The sequence below is a fragment of the Nyctibius grandis genome, chromosome 2, assembly GCF_013368605.1.
Source record: "Nyctibius grandis isolate bNycGra1 chromosome 2, bNycGra1.pri, whole genome shotgun sequence".
Lineage (NCBI taxonomy): Eukaryota > Metazoa > Chordata > Aves > Nyctibiiformes > Nyctibiidae > Nyctibius > Nyctibius grandis.
Genome location: NC_090659.1, coordinates 104,554,413 through 104,571,776, shown reverse-complemented (window position 1 = coordinate 104,571,776; position 17,364 = coordinate 104,554,413). Strand labels below are relative to the sequence as shown.

The 17,364-nt window shown below is 41.6% G+C and overlaps 1 protein-coding gene across 3 annotated transcripts in view; it reads left to right on the top strand.

Moving 5' to 3' along the window:
* CDK8 (cyclin dependent kinase 8) overlaps positions 1-17,364 on the top strand; it is a 93,023-nt gene that overhangs the window by 39,458 nt on the left and 36,201 nt on the right. For 2 of the 3 annotated variants that reach the window (XM_068422886.1, XM_068422877.1), the window contains exons 3-4: positions 7,846-7,956; positions 11,101-11,241. In XM_068422886.1, the coding sequence (XP_068278987.1) occupies positions 7,846-7,956; positions 11,101-11,241 (252 nt within the window). Of the gene's footprint in view, positions 1-7,845; positions 7,957-11,100; positions 11,242-17,364 lie in introns of those variants that run through there. The other variant, XM_068422869.1, reaches the window with a different exon arrangement.

The following is a 17,364-nucleotide window of genomic DNA, read 5'->3' as shown; positions in this document are numbered from 1 at the left end:
CAATCTTCCTTGAACTGGCCAGAATTATGCATAGCATTTCAGGTAATGTCTCACTACTGCGTATACTCATCTCTTGTAGCAGTAGTTCCACTGCTGTCTCATCTGTTACAGGATGACTAAATCAGTTGTCTTCTGGTCTGAAAATCAGCTTTTTCTGCAGCAACTGCAATCTGCTTTCTGTTCCAAGTCCCTATTTGCCCATTTTCCATCTTAAGGCCATGGCGTGACTATTAATATATGATTTGTTTGTTGCTGGATCACTTGCTGGAACTGATGTGAGCCTTTTTGAAGCATGAGGTGATGATTAGATTTTTGAATTTATGCCATCAAACTAGCAAGATGATACAATAGTGATTTTTGCTGAAGTGAATGTTTTGCTCGATATTGCCTATGGCTTTGTGTCTTAGCCGCTTTCTGACTGTCCTAAGCTTTGGGAGAAAGGTATTGCATAGCACTCATAGGAAGGCAGTGAGAACGAGGAGCTGCCTTCTCTAAACTAGCTAATGTCCCAGGACAGGACATCAGAGAAACTCCTTCTGGGCCAGGTCACCTGGCCAGTTGCTCTAGCAAATGAGTCTGTGCTCAGTTATGGAAGTAAGCATGGTAGCATTGCAACACTGAGCAGGTTACATTCGCTGCGGACCACATACAGTAGCAAGCATCAAGAGTAGGGGTGGAATGACATTTGCAGTAAAGCTAGAAATCCTCACTTATGTGAAGAGAACGATATATTGAAGGCGCTCGTTCGGTACAGCATCTTGGCTCATGAGAAGTGTCTGTAGTGGTGGAGAGCTGTACCGGAGATGTGGGAATATCACCAGAGGAAGGAGATCATGTTTGTCGAGACTTGTGCTGAGTTCAGCTCGTATTTGATGTGAAAGGTAATTACTGTTAGTGCCCCTGTGCAAGAAAAGATTTGCCTTAGTCATGTGGCAGTTTGCCAGGCTGCCTTAATGCTGCTGTTGGTTGTTTAATAATGTCCTGTCTTACCCCACTCTGTCCTTGTTTGTGAAGCAATTTAACAATTTTATGCATTGGTAGGACACTTTCATTTACTGTTTCCCAGCTGCCCCATGGCCGTGGAATGGATATTTCTGCATTTGAAGAGGGAGATGGAGGAACCTTAGTGTGAGCCAAGGACTTGCACGTAGGGATGCTGTTTCCCTTGCTGTGTCTTGAACAGTATTTATGAAAACAAGGGCAAGACCAGACTGGGACAACATGGGGTTACAGAATCACAGAATCACAGAATGTTAGGGATTGGAAGGGACCTTGAAAGATCATCTAGTCCAATCCCCCTGCCGGAGCAGGATTACCTAGATCATATCACACAGGAACGCGTCCAGGGGGGTTTTGAATGTCTCCAGAGAAGGAGACTCCATGTATCAGCGTTTTAATCAGTAGCTGCTTTGTATTTCTTTGAAGGTGAATTGGGTCTCCCTTCCTTATAAAGGGCACTCAGGCCACCTAACTTAAGGGAAACTTTTCTGGCTGTGGAAATGCTCTTGAATCGTTGTGTGATATGCAAATGAAAAGGACTGTAACTTACCAAGAGCCAAATGCGTGGTTTTTGTCTACTTTGTGTTCTATAGAACTGAACTAGGGTGGAGAGAAGCAATTAGGTATCGGAGTCAGTAGTTGAAAAAGTGGTCTTTATCACTAGCAGGCAGTGTACTGATGGTCCTAGAGTGTTTCTTGCAGTCTGCGTTGTCTCCAGTGAACTCTGTCAGCTGCTCGACATGAGGCAAGTCATCTGGTAGGAAGGGCATGTGGCATATGGGCTAGAGAGGCCTGGTTCATGGAGAGTGAGGTTACTGGAAATGCTGTTTACAGCCCATGTGATGTGTTATCATCTGCATGAGCTCTTTCTGTCCTTCAGACAGTGTTTGCATTTATCACTGTGCCATATCACTGTCCTGGAGCATTTCAGTCTTCCAAGACAGTGATTCAGGGATCATCTGTCACCACTACAGCAATCATTTCCATCAATCATTTCCTTATTCTGATGGTTTTGCTGATGTATGTTAGCCATCCTGTTCACTGGCGTGCTTGTGGCTGTCTAGCTTTGACCAAACCCATCAGGTTTTTTAGGCAGACTGAAAGAATATGTCGTTAATGGCTATTCAACATAAAAGGCAAAGGCAAAAACCAGCAAGAATGATAAACTGAGCACACAGATGCACAAACCATAACAGCTACTGTCAGTAGCTGTAACAAAGGCTAGAACCTCAAAACATTAATGATGTTAACAGAAGGAACCTCTCAGGTGTGTCCTTGAAGGGGGTCAACCAGTGCTTTGTAATGGATGAGAAGGAAAGCAGATTGCTATGGATCTCAGAGGAGGATAGAGGTTTTATTGGGTATTTGCAGGGGCTGCTGGGACTCTGTGAAACTTCTCTGGGATGTTTAGAGGAAGGATAAAAGGCAGGAAAGGGAGTGAACAAGGTGGATTGGGGAGGAAATGATTGGTGCATCCCTATGAGTAAGAAATCAAGCAAAGGGGGCAGGAGACCTGCATGGACAAGCAAAGAGCTTCTGACAAAACTGAAATGGAAGAAGGAAGTCTACGGAATGTGGAAAAAGGGACAGGCTACTTGGGAGGAATACAGGAAGGTTGTCAGAGTATGCAGGGAGGCGACAACGAAGGCCAAGGCCCACTTGGAATTCAATCTGGCAAGGGACATCAAAGACAACAAGGAGGGCTTCTTCAAGTACATCAGCAGCAAAAGGAAGACTAGGGAAAATGTGGACCTGCTGCTGAATGAGGAGGGTGCCCTGGTGACAGAGGATACAGAGAAGGCGGAGTTACTGAATGCCTTCTTTGCCACAGTCTTTACTACTAAGGCCAGCCCTCAAGAATCCCAGACCCTGGAGGTACAAGAGAAAGTCTGGAGAAAGGAAGACTTTCCCTTGGTTGAGGAGGATCAAGTTAGAGATCATTTAGACAAACTGGACACCCACAAATCTATGGGCCCCGACAGGATGCACCCATGAGTGTTGAGGGAACTGGCATGTTATTGCCCAGCCACTCTCTATCATCTTTGAAAGGTCATGGAGAACAGGAGAGGTTCCTGAGGACTGGAGGAAGGCCAATGTCACTCCAGTCTTTAAAAAGGGCAAGAAGGAGGACCCAGGCAACTACAGGCTGGTCAGCCTCACCTCCATCCCTGGAAAGGTGATGGAGCAGCTCATTCTGGATGCCACCTCTAAGCATGGGGAGAAGGTCATCAGAAGTAGTCAACCTGGATTCACCAAGGGGAAATCATGCTTGACCAATCTGATAGACTTCTGTGACGACATGACTGGCTGGGTTGATGAGGGGAGAGCAGTGAATGTTATCTACCTTGACTTCAGCAAGGCTTTTGACACTGTTTCCCATGACATCCTCATGGGAAAGCTCAAGAAGTGTGGCTTAGATGAGTGGACAGTGAGGTGGATCGAGAACTGGCTGAACGACAGAGCCCAGAGGGTTGTGATCAGTGGTGCTCAGTCTAGTTGGAGGCCTGTGGCTAGTGGTGTTCCCCAGGGGTCAGGACTGGGCCCGGTCCTGTTTAACTTACTCATCAGTGACCTGGATGAAGGAACAGAGTGTACACTCAGCAAGTTTGCTGATGACACAAAATTGGGAGGGGTGGCCGATACACCAGAAGGCTGTGCTGCCATTCAGCGAGACCTGGACAGGCTGGAGAGCTGGTCGGAGAGGAACCTCATGCAGTTCAACAAAGGCAAGTGTAGAGTCCTGCACCTTGGGAGGAATAACCCCATGCACCGGTACAGGTTGGGGGCTGATCTACTGGAGAGCAGCTCTGCAGAGAAGGACCTGGGTGTTCTGGTGGACAACAAGTTCACCATGAGCCAGCAATGTGCCCTTGTGGCCAGGAAGGCCAATGGTATCCTGGGGTGCATTAGGAAGAGTGTGGCTAACAGGTCAAGGGAGGTTATCCTGCCCCTCTACACAGCCCTGGTGAGGCCACATCTGGAGTACTGTGTGCAGTTCTGGGCCCCCCAGTTCAAGAAAGATAAGGAAGGAGAGAGTCCAGTGGAGGGCTACAAAGATGATCAAAGGACTGGAGCATCTCTCTTATGAGGAGAGGCTGAGAGAGCTGGGTCTGTTCAGCTTGGAGAAGAGAAGACTGAGAGGGAATCTTATCAACACTTACAAATACCTTAGGGGTGGGTGTCAAGAGGAGGGGACCAGGCTCTTCTCAGTGGTGCCCAGTGAGAGGACAAGGGGCAATGGGAACAAGCTGAAACAGGGGAAGTTCCATCTGAATATGAGGAGGACCTTCTTTACTTTGAGGGTGGCAGAGCACTGGAACAGGCTGCCCAGGGAGGTTGTGGAGTCTCCTTCTCTGGAGATATTCAAAACCCGCCTGGACACAACCCTGTGCAACATGCTCTAGGTGAACGTGCTTTGGCAGGGGGTTGGACTAGATGATCTCCAGAGGTCCCTTCCAACCCTTAACCATTCTGTGATTCTGTGAAAAAGCATGGGAAAATGGAGGGGGAATAAGGAGCAGGTTTCATGTAAGCAGGCTACTGGGCAGCGTGCTTGTCTGGCCAGGCCCCCTAAAACCAGTCTGTCCTGTGTCTGTTCCTAACTGTTCTCTGTGTGAATGTGGTCTGTGTTCTGCTTGTGCATTTATGACCCACTAGCAAACTTCAGGCTGGGCGAGGCGGTAAGAACAGAGTGAGGTCTGCAGGGGCCAGATGCTGGGAACAGCACAGGTCTGCAGAAGCTGGATATGGGAGAGACGTAAGTCAGGAGATGAACCCTTATGCAGTTCTTTGTGGTAGCTCGTGTGTGTGACCTGCTAGTGAACTTCAAGCATGCAGAACCAGCAAGCAGGAGGAGACTGAAATTTGGAGAGACCTGATGTCAGAGCTGAAACCTGGATGAAAGGGCATGACAGCATCTGGGCTTGGATTCCAAGCAGATGTAAGGTCTGCACTGGAGTCTGAGGGACCAGTGAATACGTGTCCATGTATGTGAACTTTAAGCCTGATTAGCTGGAGTGGAGAAAGGGATGCAGGGCAGTTGTGGTGTTCAAGTTTTACATAGGTACTGTTGGTGCTTATGTGGGTGCGTGCAAAGAAGATGCTGTTCTCCTGCCTCTGTTGATACCCGTGTGGCTGGTCATGTCTGTATTGTGTGTGTGCCTGTAGGAAATGCACGCTTGGTTACTTGTACCTTGCTACTGGCTGGGTTTGGAAGCAAGAAAGGGCAGCAGCCAGTTATTTGGCAGACCACAGGAATGCTGTGAATCTCGAAGTCTGCAGGATTGACTACCCCTAGCACAAACAAAGGAGATTTATGTCTATGTTGCCTTGCTATACAGACAGGGAGCCCTTCTGCTGCACTACTCAAAGTTTCCCTTCTTTGTGTCATGTTCTGGACCAGCTTTGGTGATGGATTCTCCGTGTGTCCTTGAAGGTGGATCACATTGCATGTGAAGAGGTTGCGTTTTTAAAGTGGATGCTAGCTTCTAGCTGGGAATAAGGAGTAGGATGGACTTAAAATGGGACAGGAAGGCGTAAAGGGGAAAGTTACATTATTTTCTAGAGCTCTGACCAGTGTCTGCCTCTTTCATTGAGGAATAGTCGGTTGTGTCTGGTACAAGAGTGTCACCAGGCCACAGGAAATCTGATAAAATTTTGGCATGGACACATAGTTGCTGAACTGTCACGTAATCTTCTGGGGACAGTTAATTCATTAAAATGTTTACCATAAATTTAAGCTGTGAATTTATACTGATTCAACAAAAAGTCCTTCGCTGTAAGGACTGGCACAATGTATCCTTAAACCCTATAACCTCATTCGCTATTAAGAGGCTGACTCCCACTGATGGTCTGATGTTGTACTGGGTCTGTTGGGATTTGCAACTAAAGCAGTGTTGATAACCCACCAATGTGTTGGCTGTTGCTGAGTGGCACTTGCACAGTGTCCAGGCTTTTTCTCGTTCCCACTCTGTGCCCCCCTCGCTTTGGGGAGATAGCGTTTGCTCGGAGACTGGCTGGGCTGCTCGTGGGAAGTGGTGAGTGATTGCCTTGCATCACTTCTGTTGTTTTTTTAAATTCCTCTTTCCTTCACTTATTAAACTGTCTTGTCCTCCCCACAAATTTTCTTCGTTTTTTTTTACCTTTCTTCTCCCATCTGACAGAGGGGGGTGAGCAAGTGGCTGTGTGGGGCTTAGCTGCTGATTGGGGTCAACCTACCACCAATGATCCCCACCTGTAACTGATAAAAAAACTGCAAACAGGCATTTCTTGGTTTTCCCCATACTGCTCTTATGCTTTGTTAGGAATTACAGGCATTTACAGAATTCCACACTTCGTGCAGATCCTGCCTTAAAATCCCTTCATATAATGCTTTTACAAATCTTAAGAGGTTTAACAGGCTGAAACTACTGCCTTGTGCACTGATCTGTAATGTTGCATTGTCTCCTCAACCCTCTGTCTCCCTGTTTGATCTCATACTTGAGATAAAAGCTCTGTGGGCTCTAGGTCCTCTTGCTCAAGAAATGCCGCACTGAAGACTGGTCCGTGAGTAGGGATGGGAGCCTGTCTCAAACGAAATAGAAAAGAAGGAAACAAATGTGCGGATATCCACTTCCATTTACTATCTCAGTAGCAGCTAAAATGTTACCACATGTGACAAAGGTATCAGTAGAAAGGAATGAATTTTCTTGTTTCCTCTATTATGTAGCATGGAAAATTATATTTTATTGAAAATAGATTCAATCTCAGAAATAAAATGTTAATTTTCTGTTCTGTATTCAAATGGTAGTTCAAATTGTCCTTGGCTTTTTAGAAAAACCTAGCCATTCCTTTTATTAAAGACATCATCATTTCTGGCAAACTGAGCTGGCAACAATTCGTCTAGTCTTGGGTTAGCCATGCTTGCCAATAGTTTGCTTAGATAAAGTTTTTGTTTGTTTCTTAGCAATTGTGTGAGTACAGTATAATTATAACACGACCAGTAGAGCGCAAATAGACTGATGCTGTCTGCATTCAGATTTTGTGCTATACCTTGATTGTATGTTCCTTTTGGTGGTGGTTAAAGCTATAGTTTCTAAAGCAGCTGAGCTGGTTTAATGGCTCACTGCTGCTGAGAGAAGTTCTTGCTCTTAGCTGTGTCCCTTCGCTAGTGCTGGGTCTGCTGTTAGTGCCCTGAGTCATTTCAGCTCAGGAACTCAGCAGAAAATTAACACCTTTGTTTGTCTGGGTTATTTCTCTCTTGAACTGGGAGCTGTTTCGTGGATGGCTTCTGTGAGTGCCGTAAGTGGTGTAATATATGTTGTGGGAGGGAGTGGGACCTTCTTCTGTAGGTGGTGGCGACCTTGTAGATCAGCTGACTCCATCTTACAAACCACATCTTCGTTTAGCTGCCTGCATTGACAGGCTCTAAATGAGTCATCCCATTCAGCCTTGAATGACTGCAACCGAAATGAAGAGTTTTCAGATAACTGGGAGAAAATTGGATACCCCAAACAGCTCTATCAAAGATTACAGCCTATGGGAAAGGGCAGATGCCACAGCTGGCTGTTTGTGGAGTCTTCTTGATCTTGGATAACAGTGAGGTTTACATAGACTTTGGCTTTTAGGAAATGACTAGGAAGTGAATGCCCTATGGGGGTTATGACCTGCTTTCAGCTTTGGTTTCAAAGTAATGACTGGTTCTTTTGTTAAAAAAATAGGTTCTGTTTTCTGTGACTTGCAGATTTCAACTTTTATTGTTTGTATTGTAAAGTGTGTAGCAAAGACTATTAAAGAATTAATCTTTCCAGCCCTTTCACAGCTCTGCATGTGTGGATGTAACTGTTGTGGACTTTCTTTATTTTGCAGTTGCTGCGGGAGCTCAAGCATCCCAATGTCATTTCTCTGCAAAAGGTGTTTCTTTCTCATGCTGACAGGAAAGTGTGGCTTCTCTTTGACTACGCTGAGCATGACCTCTGGGTAAGGTGAATTGTTTGTAGGTACCCGGTTTAGAGTTTTAGTTGCAGAAAAGGGACAAGGTCAGGGAAGAGGCATTGGTTTAAAAACAGTATAACCTTTTGCCCCCTGTTTGTTGGAAACATTTTCAGTACTAAAGGAAAAGCAATGGAAAATGTTTGGTAAGCACGCTGCACAGTTAATCTGTGACCTCTTTAAGATGATAAAAGTCTGCATTCAGCTCTCAGTAGCTAGAAATCTAGTTAAATAAATGTAGCTATAACCCTCCATTACAGCTAAAGTAGGGTGCAGGAAACTAATGGATTATGCAGGTGGATTCCCTTTGAAAAAGGACAAATTTATGGGCTGAATAGGACAGTTTAGAGTTTTAGTTACATTGCATTTCATCCATGAATACATGAAGTGAGAGTAATGCCACTGTATATAATTGAAATTTAATTAATATGTTCCAGTGGGAAGAGTTTTTTACTTAACTCGTCTGCTGAAATTTCATATATTTGAGAGGAAGGCTGTTTATTCCTAATTACAAGATACAGCTGTAAAATATAAACATGTTGGAGGCAAAGTAAATTTGTTTTAAGATATATACCCTTTTCCTCTGTTAAGTTAATGTTTTTAAGCTTAACATCCATTTGGAATACGTTAAAAAAAAAATCAAAATAGCATTGTAGAGAATCCAAAATCCCATGCAACCTTGACTTCCCTGAAAAAAGGTATGTGTGTGCCTTGAATTTAAATCTGGCATTTTGAGCATTGCTCTCAACGGAACAAGTATTGTTATACTAACCTTAAAAGACATTAAGAAGATTTGGATCAAAGGGTACAACAGTGGCAATTTGGAATGAGATGGAAATTTTGATGTATGTGTTCACGTAAGACTTGCACAGTACGAATCATAAGTTGGTTTTTCCTCTGCATGTCGTTTAGACAGACAGCACAAACCAAAGTAGCACTAATCTCTTTTGCATATGGTCTTCCTTGTAGTTGAGAATAATTCAGTAGTATTTGCCTAAGAACTGCAGTGTCAGTTTTCCTTTAGCTAAGCTGAATCAAAGTTGTTTTCTCCCAGTTAAATAACATGGAAGTTCTGATACTTGAGATTTTGTTACCAAAATAAAATTAGAGGGAAAAAAAAGTTACTGAACAGCTGAAATGTTGAGACATTCTAAAGGCTGATGTACAAAAACAAACAAAGAAAAAAAAATCTTGAGGAAATGGAGTGAAGGATTTTTTTTTTTAATGTGGAGAAAAAGCAAGCACATTCTCTTTTTCACTGCTCCCCTGTGTTTATGATATACTAAGCTACAGAAGTTTAGGAATATTTGAGTCTGGTGGTTTTTGTTTCAAAATGTGCTGCAAGGCTTTGTATTTATTTGGATGATTGTGACTAATAGTGACCCGTCCTTGTTTGTATTTGTACATTTCTGCATTGCTTCAAACTTAACCTAAATCACTGCAGAAGCACTTCTGTTAATGAAACACTAGCTTGTGTATAAGTAACTTAGGAATGACCATCAATTTTGACCTTTATGTTTACACGCACATACCTGCATAAACTCCAGAACTCCCCAGCTGTTCTGGTTGTTCGCTGTACCTGGCTGCAAGAGACTTAGCTGCAGTGACTGGGCTGGCCCTGTGCCCTGGAGAGCCGGCTATGGACCAAGTCCTCCAGCGCTGAGCATATCTAGCGCAGCAGGTCTCAAACAAGGCTGGGAGAAGGGCACAGAGTATATTAGAGCAGGAACAAAACAGTCCAGGAGAGCCATCTTTCTGTCTCTGAAGATCCACTTCTCTCTGGCCACTGCATGAAAAATAACATTTGCTTTGGAGTCAGTGGAAGTGGGCGGTGAGAGGAAGTGAAACTTGTGGCTCAGGCTGAGGGATGCTCCTGCACATGGTGCTTGACTGACTGGGCAGGGACTGTCAACTTTTCATTAGTGTTTCTCCCCTCCATGCAGCCCCATTTTTACCTTTGGCAGAGCAGGGATGTGCCTTTTCCTCCCAGGAAAACCGAGCTTGATGCCTGAAGCAAAGGAAGGCAAGCTGTATGGAGCTGGGCTGCAGCAAGAGAGGAGAGGCAATTTCCCAAAGGGGTTTGAGTAGTTGGCTACCTAGATGGACCTGGAATATGAAAGCTCAGGAACGTAGGATGAACACGTGACAGAAGTTTGGTGCAAGGTCTTGGATAGACAAGATCGGGGCTGTTTTGATGATCACACAAGTGTGAGCCATTACAGAAAAGAAGTGTGAATGCATGAAAAAGTTTGTTCTAGAAATTCTCTCTCTCTCAAAAGGAGGCAAACATGAAAATGGTTACCATGACCGTTGCACACCTTATGCTATTGAAGTTAGTGGCACCTGGGACTCAAGTACTAAGACAACATATCCTTTTGAACTCCTCATTGTTGCTAGACATCACTGCCTGTGTATATGCTTATAATTGTTAAAGGTTTTTTCCATGTCTGGCTTGGTAGCTGACTTTTCAGGTGGACAGATTTATAGCTTTGCTCTGTCTACAGCTTCTGTTTTGAGAGTATTGTGCTTTAAGCATATAGTAAATAAAGAACGAATAAATCTGTGCTTCTAATTTAAATGTTTAGGACTCCGAATACAGTTTGCAAGAATTTCTGTTTGGCATTAGATGTTGAATATTACAGTGTCATTATTACTGTAGGAGAAAACCTAGAAGTAAAATAATATAGGAGTTTGGTAATGCACTTTTAATTCTGTGCTGTGGTAGACAAGATATCAGCCTCTCTTAACAAAAAGAACCTCCAAACAAAAGTACCCCTAAAATCTCCAAGATCAGTGATCTGCAAGGGAATTTGCTTTGACAGTTGCATTGGTTTTGTATTCACTGGGGGAGAGTGAGTGAGTGGCTGTGTGGGGTTTAGCTGCCTGCCAGGGTTAAACCACAGCAACAACTGATGTAATTTTTGAGAGATTTGCTTGGGCCCGTGATCACTTTAACTCATATAGTATTAATTTTCTAGTACTTAAGGTATATGTGTCTGGTTTTGAAAATGAATGATGAAAGGTTGAAAAAAACCTTAAGAAGTCTATGTAAGGAATTACTCGCAATCTTGTGTAATGCTGTAGATCAAAACATTAAATTTTAATTTTTTTATTTCTTTTTCCCCTTTACAGCATATAATCAAGTTTCACAGGGCTTCTAAAGCAAACAAGAAACCAGTTCAGTTACCTCGGGGAATGGTGAAGTCACTGTTATATCAGATCCTAGATGGTATTCACTACCTGCATGCTAACTGGGTGTTACACAGGGATTTGGTAAGTGGATCCGCAATGGGTTTTAGCACTGGGATGATGATTGAGGGCAAGGATTGTGTTTTATACAAATTGCTGGGAAACAAAAACCTTTGTGCTAGGGGCATGTACTAATAAATATATATTTTTATACTGCAGTCACACAACCTTGGTTAGTAGAGCGAATTTTAAAAGCCAGCTATGATCTGATATGCTTATGACAGTGAAGTATATCAGATGGCTGTTTTGCTTTTTTGATTTTCTAAATAAATTATTTTTAAAAATGTTCATTTAAATAACAGGCATGTTGAAGTACTGAAAATGCCTCTGGTAGTATTACTGCAGGCAAGATAAATAACTAAATACGGCATGTGTGTAGGTGGGGGAGAGGATGATTGGCTGTAAGAACTGCTGAAAAAAATAAAAACTCCCTAAAATTATCAGTTTTGGTTACAAGGTAACTTTTGAAGGTCACTGTCTTCTCCTAATATTTATAATCTATCAGAAATACAGGCATGCCAACTTTTGAAGACTTCTGCAAATACGCTAATGTTTATCCAAAGTACAGTATAAGCAAAACATTTTGAACCTGAGTTAGTGTTTTTTAACCAGCACATTCTATTAAATGTTTTAAATTGGTGAATCTCATCAATTCTTATATATTTGCCTTTGAAATATGCCCATAGCTGGCTGGGCTGGTTCTGTCTGTTGCCTTAAAATTGGGTAGTTTTCCTGACCCAGTTGTCTGTAGCTCTTATTCTTAGAAGTAAATTGAAAAAAAAATGCTATCAAAGTATGATGCTATCTATATGTGATGCTTCTAATTACAGCAATTTCATTAGTGCATGAGAGTATCATTAGTTTGACCTTTCATTCCCATGAGTCAGTATTACCAGTGCTATTCTATGCTTGGTGCAATAAGTCTGGCTTCCTTACTACTCTTCCAGAGTCACTTTTTGTCTTTGAAATAGCTTTAATGGCATTCCTAGAAATGTAGTCAATGACTAGTTATTTGTCTTCTATTTTCATGCCTAATAAATGCTTTTACAGAGTGCCAGTCCCTGTTTAAACTGATGCAAAAAGATGTCTTTGATAAATAACATTTTCAGAACTGAAATACAAGGAAGCTTTGTTTTATTAAAATAATTGTATGGATATTGTTTCTATTTTGCTCCTGGTTTTAGAAATGGAACAAAAGCCACAGCATGGAGGGAAAAAGTCAAAAAGATTGTGATGGCTTTGTCATGACCGGTGAATTAGAGGAGCAAAACATAATGTAGAAGTACATAGTGCATGTTACTGCTTAGACACACTTTGTTTTAAACCAAAATGTAATGTCTTACTCTAATGTTCTGCCAGCAATAGTACTCTTCAGTGTATATTTGAGGCATACAGAAAACAAATGACCTGTCATCAAGAATCTAAATTTTTCTGATGTTTTACTTTCTACAGTTTCATAAAATTTATGAACTTAAGCATAATCGAGTTTAAAAAGAAAACCATGCATGTTATTAACTGGATGGCTCAGGAGATTGGTAATTTATTACAGAGCCTTTCACATCTAGGTCTGTAGCTCAAATACAGTTTAAGTTGGCAACTGCGAAAAACTATTACCATCTCATTTTCTGACCGATGTGAAATGAGTTGGTGGTCTCAGTCCAGCATAAAGCTTTTTTCCAGCAGAAAAACCACCATCACAATTGGCTATTTCTTGATAATCTGAGGAAGAGACCAAAAGCTTGAGGCAGAGTCTTGAGAGGTCTTCCCACTGGAACCTTGTCAAGCCGTGTTGGTGAGGATCCTATAAAAACTGTGCAGGGGCTGCCTGTGCTGCCTCATCCATGGAAACCTTCAGGTTTGTTGTTTTGAAACTGTTCAGTTTGAACTGAATTTAGAAGGCATGTGTTTCATGCAGAAGAAAAGTCAGAATTGTATCTGTCAGATACTTTCTTCCTTTTATCAGGGTCCCTGGGAATAGCCTGAGTAAGAGAAGGGATTCTACCTAGTGTTGTGCCTTAGCAAGACAAGGACGTATTGGTGCAAAGTTAAGCTTCCAAGCTGAGACTACAATAGCACGTATATTCTAATCCAAAGCAAAATATCTGACATTAATGTTTGTTCTTAGATGGGGGTTTCCAGGATACCTGTAATATTAGCCTTCAGGAATATTGGTGTTACATCATAAATTTTAACTCCTGATGGGATGGCTGGACAGATTTATTATGTTTCTCCTACTGTGCCTTTAAAATTATAGGTGTTGCTGTAGTTTCTACATTTCACATTTCCGTAGATTTAGGTACGTACAGATACACACACAGATTTGCTTAAGGAACATGCTTTCATTTCGTATGCTAGCTATATAAGAGTGCTGGTGCTTGGGGGTGGTAGGAAACTAAAGAATATAGTACCTAGGCAGAAAAATTTGTTCTCTGCTACATCTCTCTCACAGGATAAGTTTTTTTTTTTAAAGGGTGTAAGAAAGCTCATCTTTTGGAAAAGGATCCTCCATTTAAGTGCAATTTTGTTTTTTGGGTTTTGTTTTTTTTAAGATGTCCTAATGAAGTTAGTTTTTACGTAGGTAGTGTTTTGGAGTTTTTTGAGATCTTGACTTTTGTAATCAGAAACAAAATAACGGCATAAAGTAACTCCTTTTTTTGCTAGCATCCACAAACCAGGCAGTAAAACTTAATGGCTATTAAAATCACATAAACTTAGACTGAAATTTGTGTTCATAATGGTGGGATCGAGGAATCTTAATTCATATAAGATTTGTATAAAGTGAGTATATTCTGTATGAAACTGTAGGAAGATAATAATTGTCTATCATTTTTTCTAGTACTAGTTTGTCTTTTACAAAGGAATGCATACAAAATCTTAGCAACAGCTATTTAAATAGCTAACTCTTTGCCTTTGTTTTATTTTCACTGGTTACATGAAAGCCAATTCACCATTTCTGTCAGAGTGAGGGAGATATTGATTGAATTCATTATCTCTGAATAGTGCTGTGCTTGAGTAGTTAGCTTTTCCATAACTCTTTGAAACACACGAGTAAAATTTTTCAATAAATGTCAGTCCTTTTAAAATTTCTTATTTGACTTGCATATTCTTCAGCTTTGTTTAATTTCATGACTGAGAGCAGTTGAAAGCGGATTGTTTATTCATGCTCTGACTGTAGCAGGAAGGAAATAAGAACACTTCATGTAATTATTACAAAGTGCATCAATTATAGTTTTAATAATATTTTGAATTTAGTTATCAAGCGTGCTTGAAACATACTGCATTTTGATGACTTCTTTTGCTAGCATTTTTTTCACTTTATGATATCCAGCTGTTGGACTTCTTCCTTTACTCAAAGTTCTTTTTCCACACTAAAAATAAGCATAAGCAGAAGACTGGCCATAGATCTGTTTTCATCAATCTGGAGCCTCCACCAGCGAGAGAAATAGAGGATGGAATTTGCAGTGTGCTTGGAAGATTTCTTCAAGTAATGGGCTCAAAATAGAGGTCCCTTTGCATGGTACAGCAACTTCTATGCCATGCCTATTAGCATTTAAAAGTGCATCTTTATTTAATACTAGTTTGTACTAGTCCTGTCCACGCAGTCAGGATCCAGTCTCAGCTGAAAGATGAGCACCACTCCACTAGTTTTGTATGATGACAGTAAGATTAGTCTGCAATTGAAATTAATAATATATTAACAAAATATTAAATTAATAATAGATTTTGCACTGAAGCTGTTTGAAGCGCTCACGTGGTGCAGCAATACTTTAAAACATACTAGCACCCCGCAAAAAAACCCCACCCAAAAACCACTCCCAAACAAAAAAACCCTGAGGAAATCTCACAGCTCTTACTTACAGTACTGCAGCTGAGACACTATGGTGCCCCAAATTTTCGGACTAAATTCCCTTGCCTATTTCTTTGTGCACAACGTGAGTGGGTGCTGAACAGATGAATTGCCACTTGGCAAGTCAGATATGGAAGTGGGTAACACAGTGCTGAGCTCCTGCTTCCCATTTCTCTCCTCCTGTCTCCTGCCAAAGGAATGACAAATCTTTTAGCCTTTGTCAATAACATCCATGTCCTAGTTAGTCTGGGATTGTGTCGCTGTGGATGTGACCATTTGCAAACCAGTGCTAGCACAGGGTAGTGCAGCTTATTTAATGCGTTCCTAGTGTGCAGCTCAGCTGAACTGCTGCTGTGGGATGAGCGCTGATTTTTAATAAGCTTTCAGGAAGACGAGCTTTAATACAGTTGGAATGTAGCTTTCTGGGACCTGGACTCTTCCCAAGGATACCTGCTGCCAGGTTTGGGATTAGCGGGAACATTAAAGATGTTCTTTTAACAGCAAATGAGGAGAAGCCACTGCCAGGGTGTTTTTTTGTAGACAACACCTTAGTCACTTCCCAGGCTCTGGCTGTGAATCACTTAAGTATGTGCTTTAGGCAAAGTTAAATATATGGAACTTTTACCCTGCCAATTTACAATTTTCCACATTAAAGCCCTTGAATCCAAGGACGTCTACCTCATCAGTATTCAAGGATTACTTCAGAAATACAGGAATGCCCTTTGGTCCTGCTCTAGTGCTTACAAAAGTGTGGTCACTGGAAGGAATGAACCTGAATGCTTAAAAACAAATAGCAGGAAAAGCTGTGCACATTACTATGAAGAAGTTATCAACTTCTAAAAGCAGGGTGATCTTTTACCCTGCTTAAGTGTATAAACAGATAACAGGCATTATTTCACAGAAGGTATTGTAATGACTTATTGGTGATTTGTTTTCGAAGGAGGAAAAAAAAAACCCAACCCCAATCACTGTTTTGATTGTCTGCTGTTGCGTTTCCCAAGATTTTTGTTTCCAGGGTGTTTCTCATGATGTAAGTGTGTGCTTTCATGAGATCACAAAAGACCAATGTGTCTGTCAGAACCTTGTTTTCTTGCATAGGCTGTAATAACATGCTTTCCTGTGAGTTGTAATTTACTGTAATTCTAAATATTCTGTAGTTAAAATAACATTTTCTAGTGTTCCTTAATGCTGCTATTTGCAGGGAACATAACTACTCCCTTGCCTGCCTTTCTGAGCATTTTCTTTGTTTTAGATTAAACTTTCAAACCAGTAACTAATCAAGTGTATAAATGATCAGAAGAGACTGCAAAACTAAGTATTTGATGCTCATGCCAGTGACTTTTTTTAAAAAAAAAACCAAAAACCAAACCAAACCCAAACCAAACCCAAATACACTTTTTTTTTTTAAGAACTGCTGCACAAATGAGAATCTGTTTGTCTTGCTTGCTTCTTGGACATTATTGTTGACAATGGCCTGTTAGGTCAAGCTCTTGACTGAGTAATGTATGTCAACTTTGCACAAACACAGATTTGAAGCTAGAAATACAGAGTATACTGCTGCAGTACTACCAGCCTTCCAATCAGAAAAGTAGAAGGCATACTGCTTAGAGATGTTTAAATTCACCACAGAGAAGCCTATAGAGATATCTAAAATAATTTGCTTCATATAAGCAAATCACTGTGAGGCCACTCTCTTTGAAAGGTCATAGCAATCAGGGGAGGTTCCTGAGGGGGAAAAATCAAATGTCACTCCAGTCTTCAAGAAGGGTGAGAAGGAGGATCTGGGAAATTACATGTCAGTCACTCTCACCTTGATCACTGGCAAGGTGATGGATTAAATCCTCCTGGAAGCCATTTCCAAACATTTGAAAGAATGAAGGTGATTGGGAGTAGTCAGCATGGATTTATGAAGGGGAAATCATGCTTAGCCAACCTGAAAGCCTTCAACGACTAGCTGGATGGATGGGGGAAAAGCAGTGCGTGTTGCTTACTTTAGTAAGTGTTTTGGCACTGCATCCCGTAACACCCTTGTAGACAAACAAATGAAGCACAAACTCGGTAAGCGTACAGTGAAGTGAGGTGGATTGAAAACTGTCTGAGTTGATGGGCTCAAAGGATTGTGATCAGTGCCACAAAGTTTAGCTGGACACCAGTCACTAGTGGAATGTCCCAAGGGCTGATACTGGGTTCAGTGCTGTTCAAGTCATCATTAATAACCTGGACAATGGGACAGAGCGCACCCTCAACAAGTTGGGAGATGATTTCCAGAGGTGCCTTCCAACCTCAGCCATTCTTTTAAT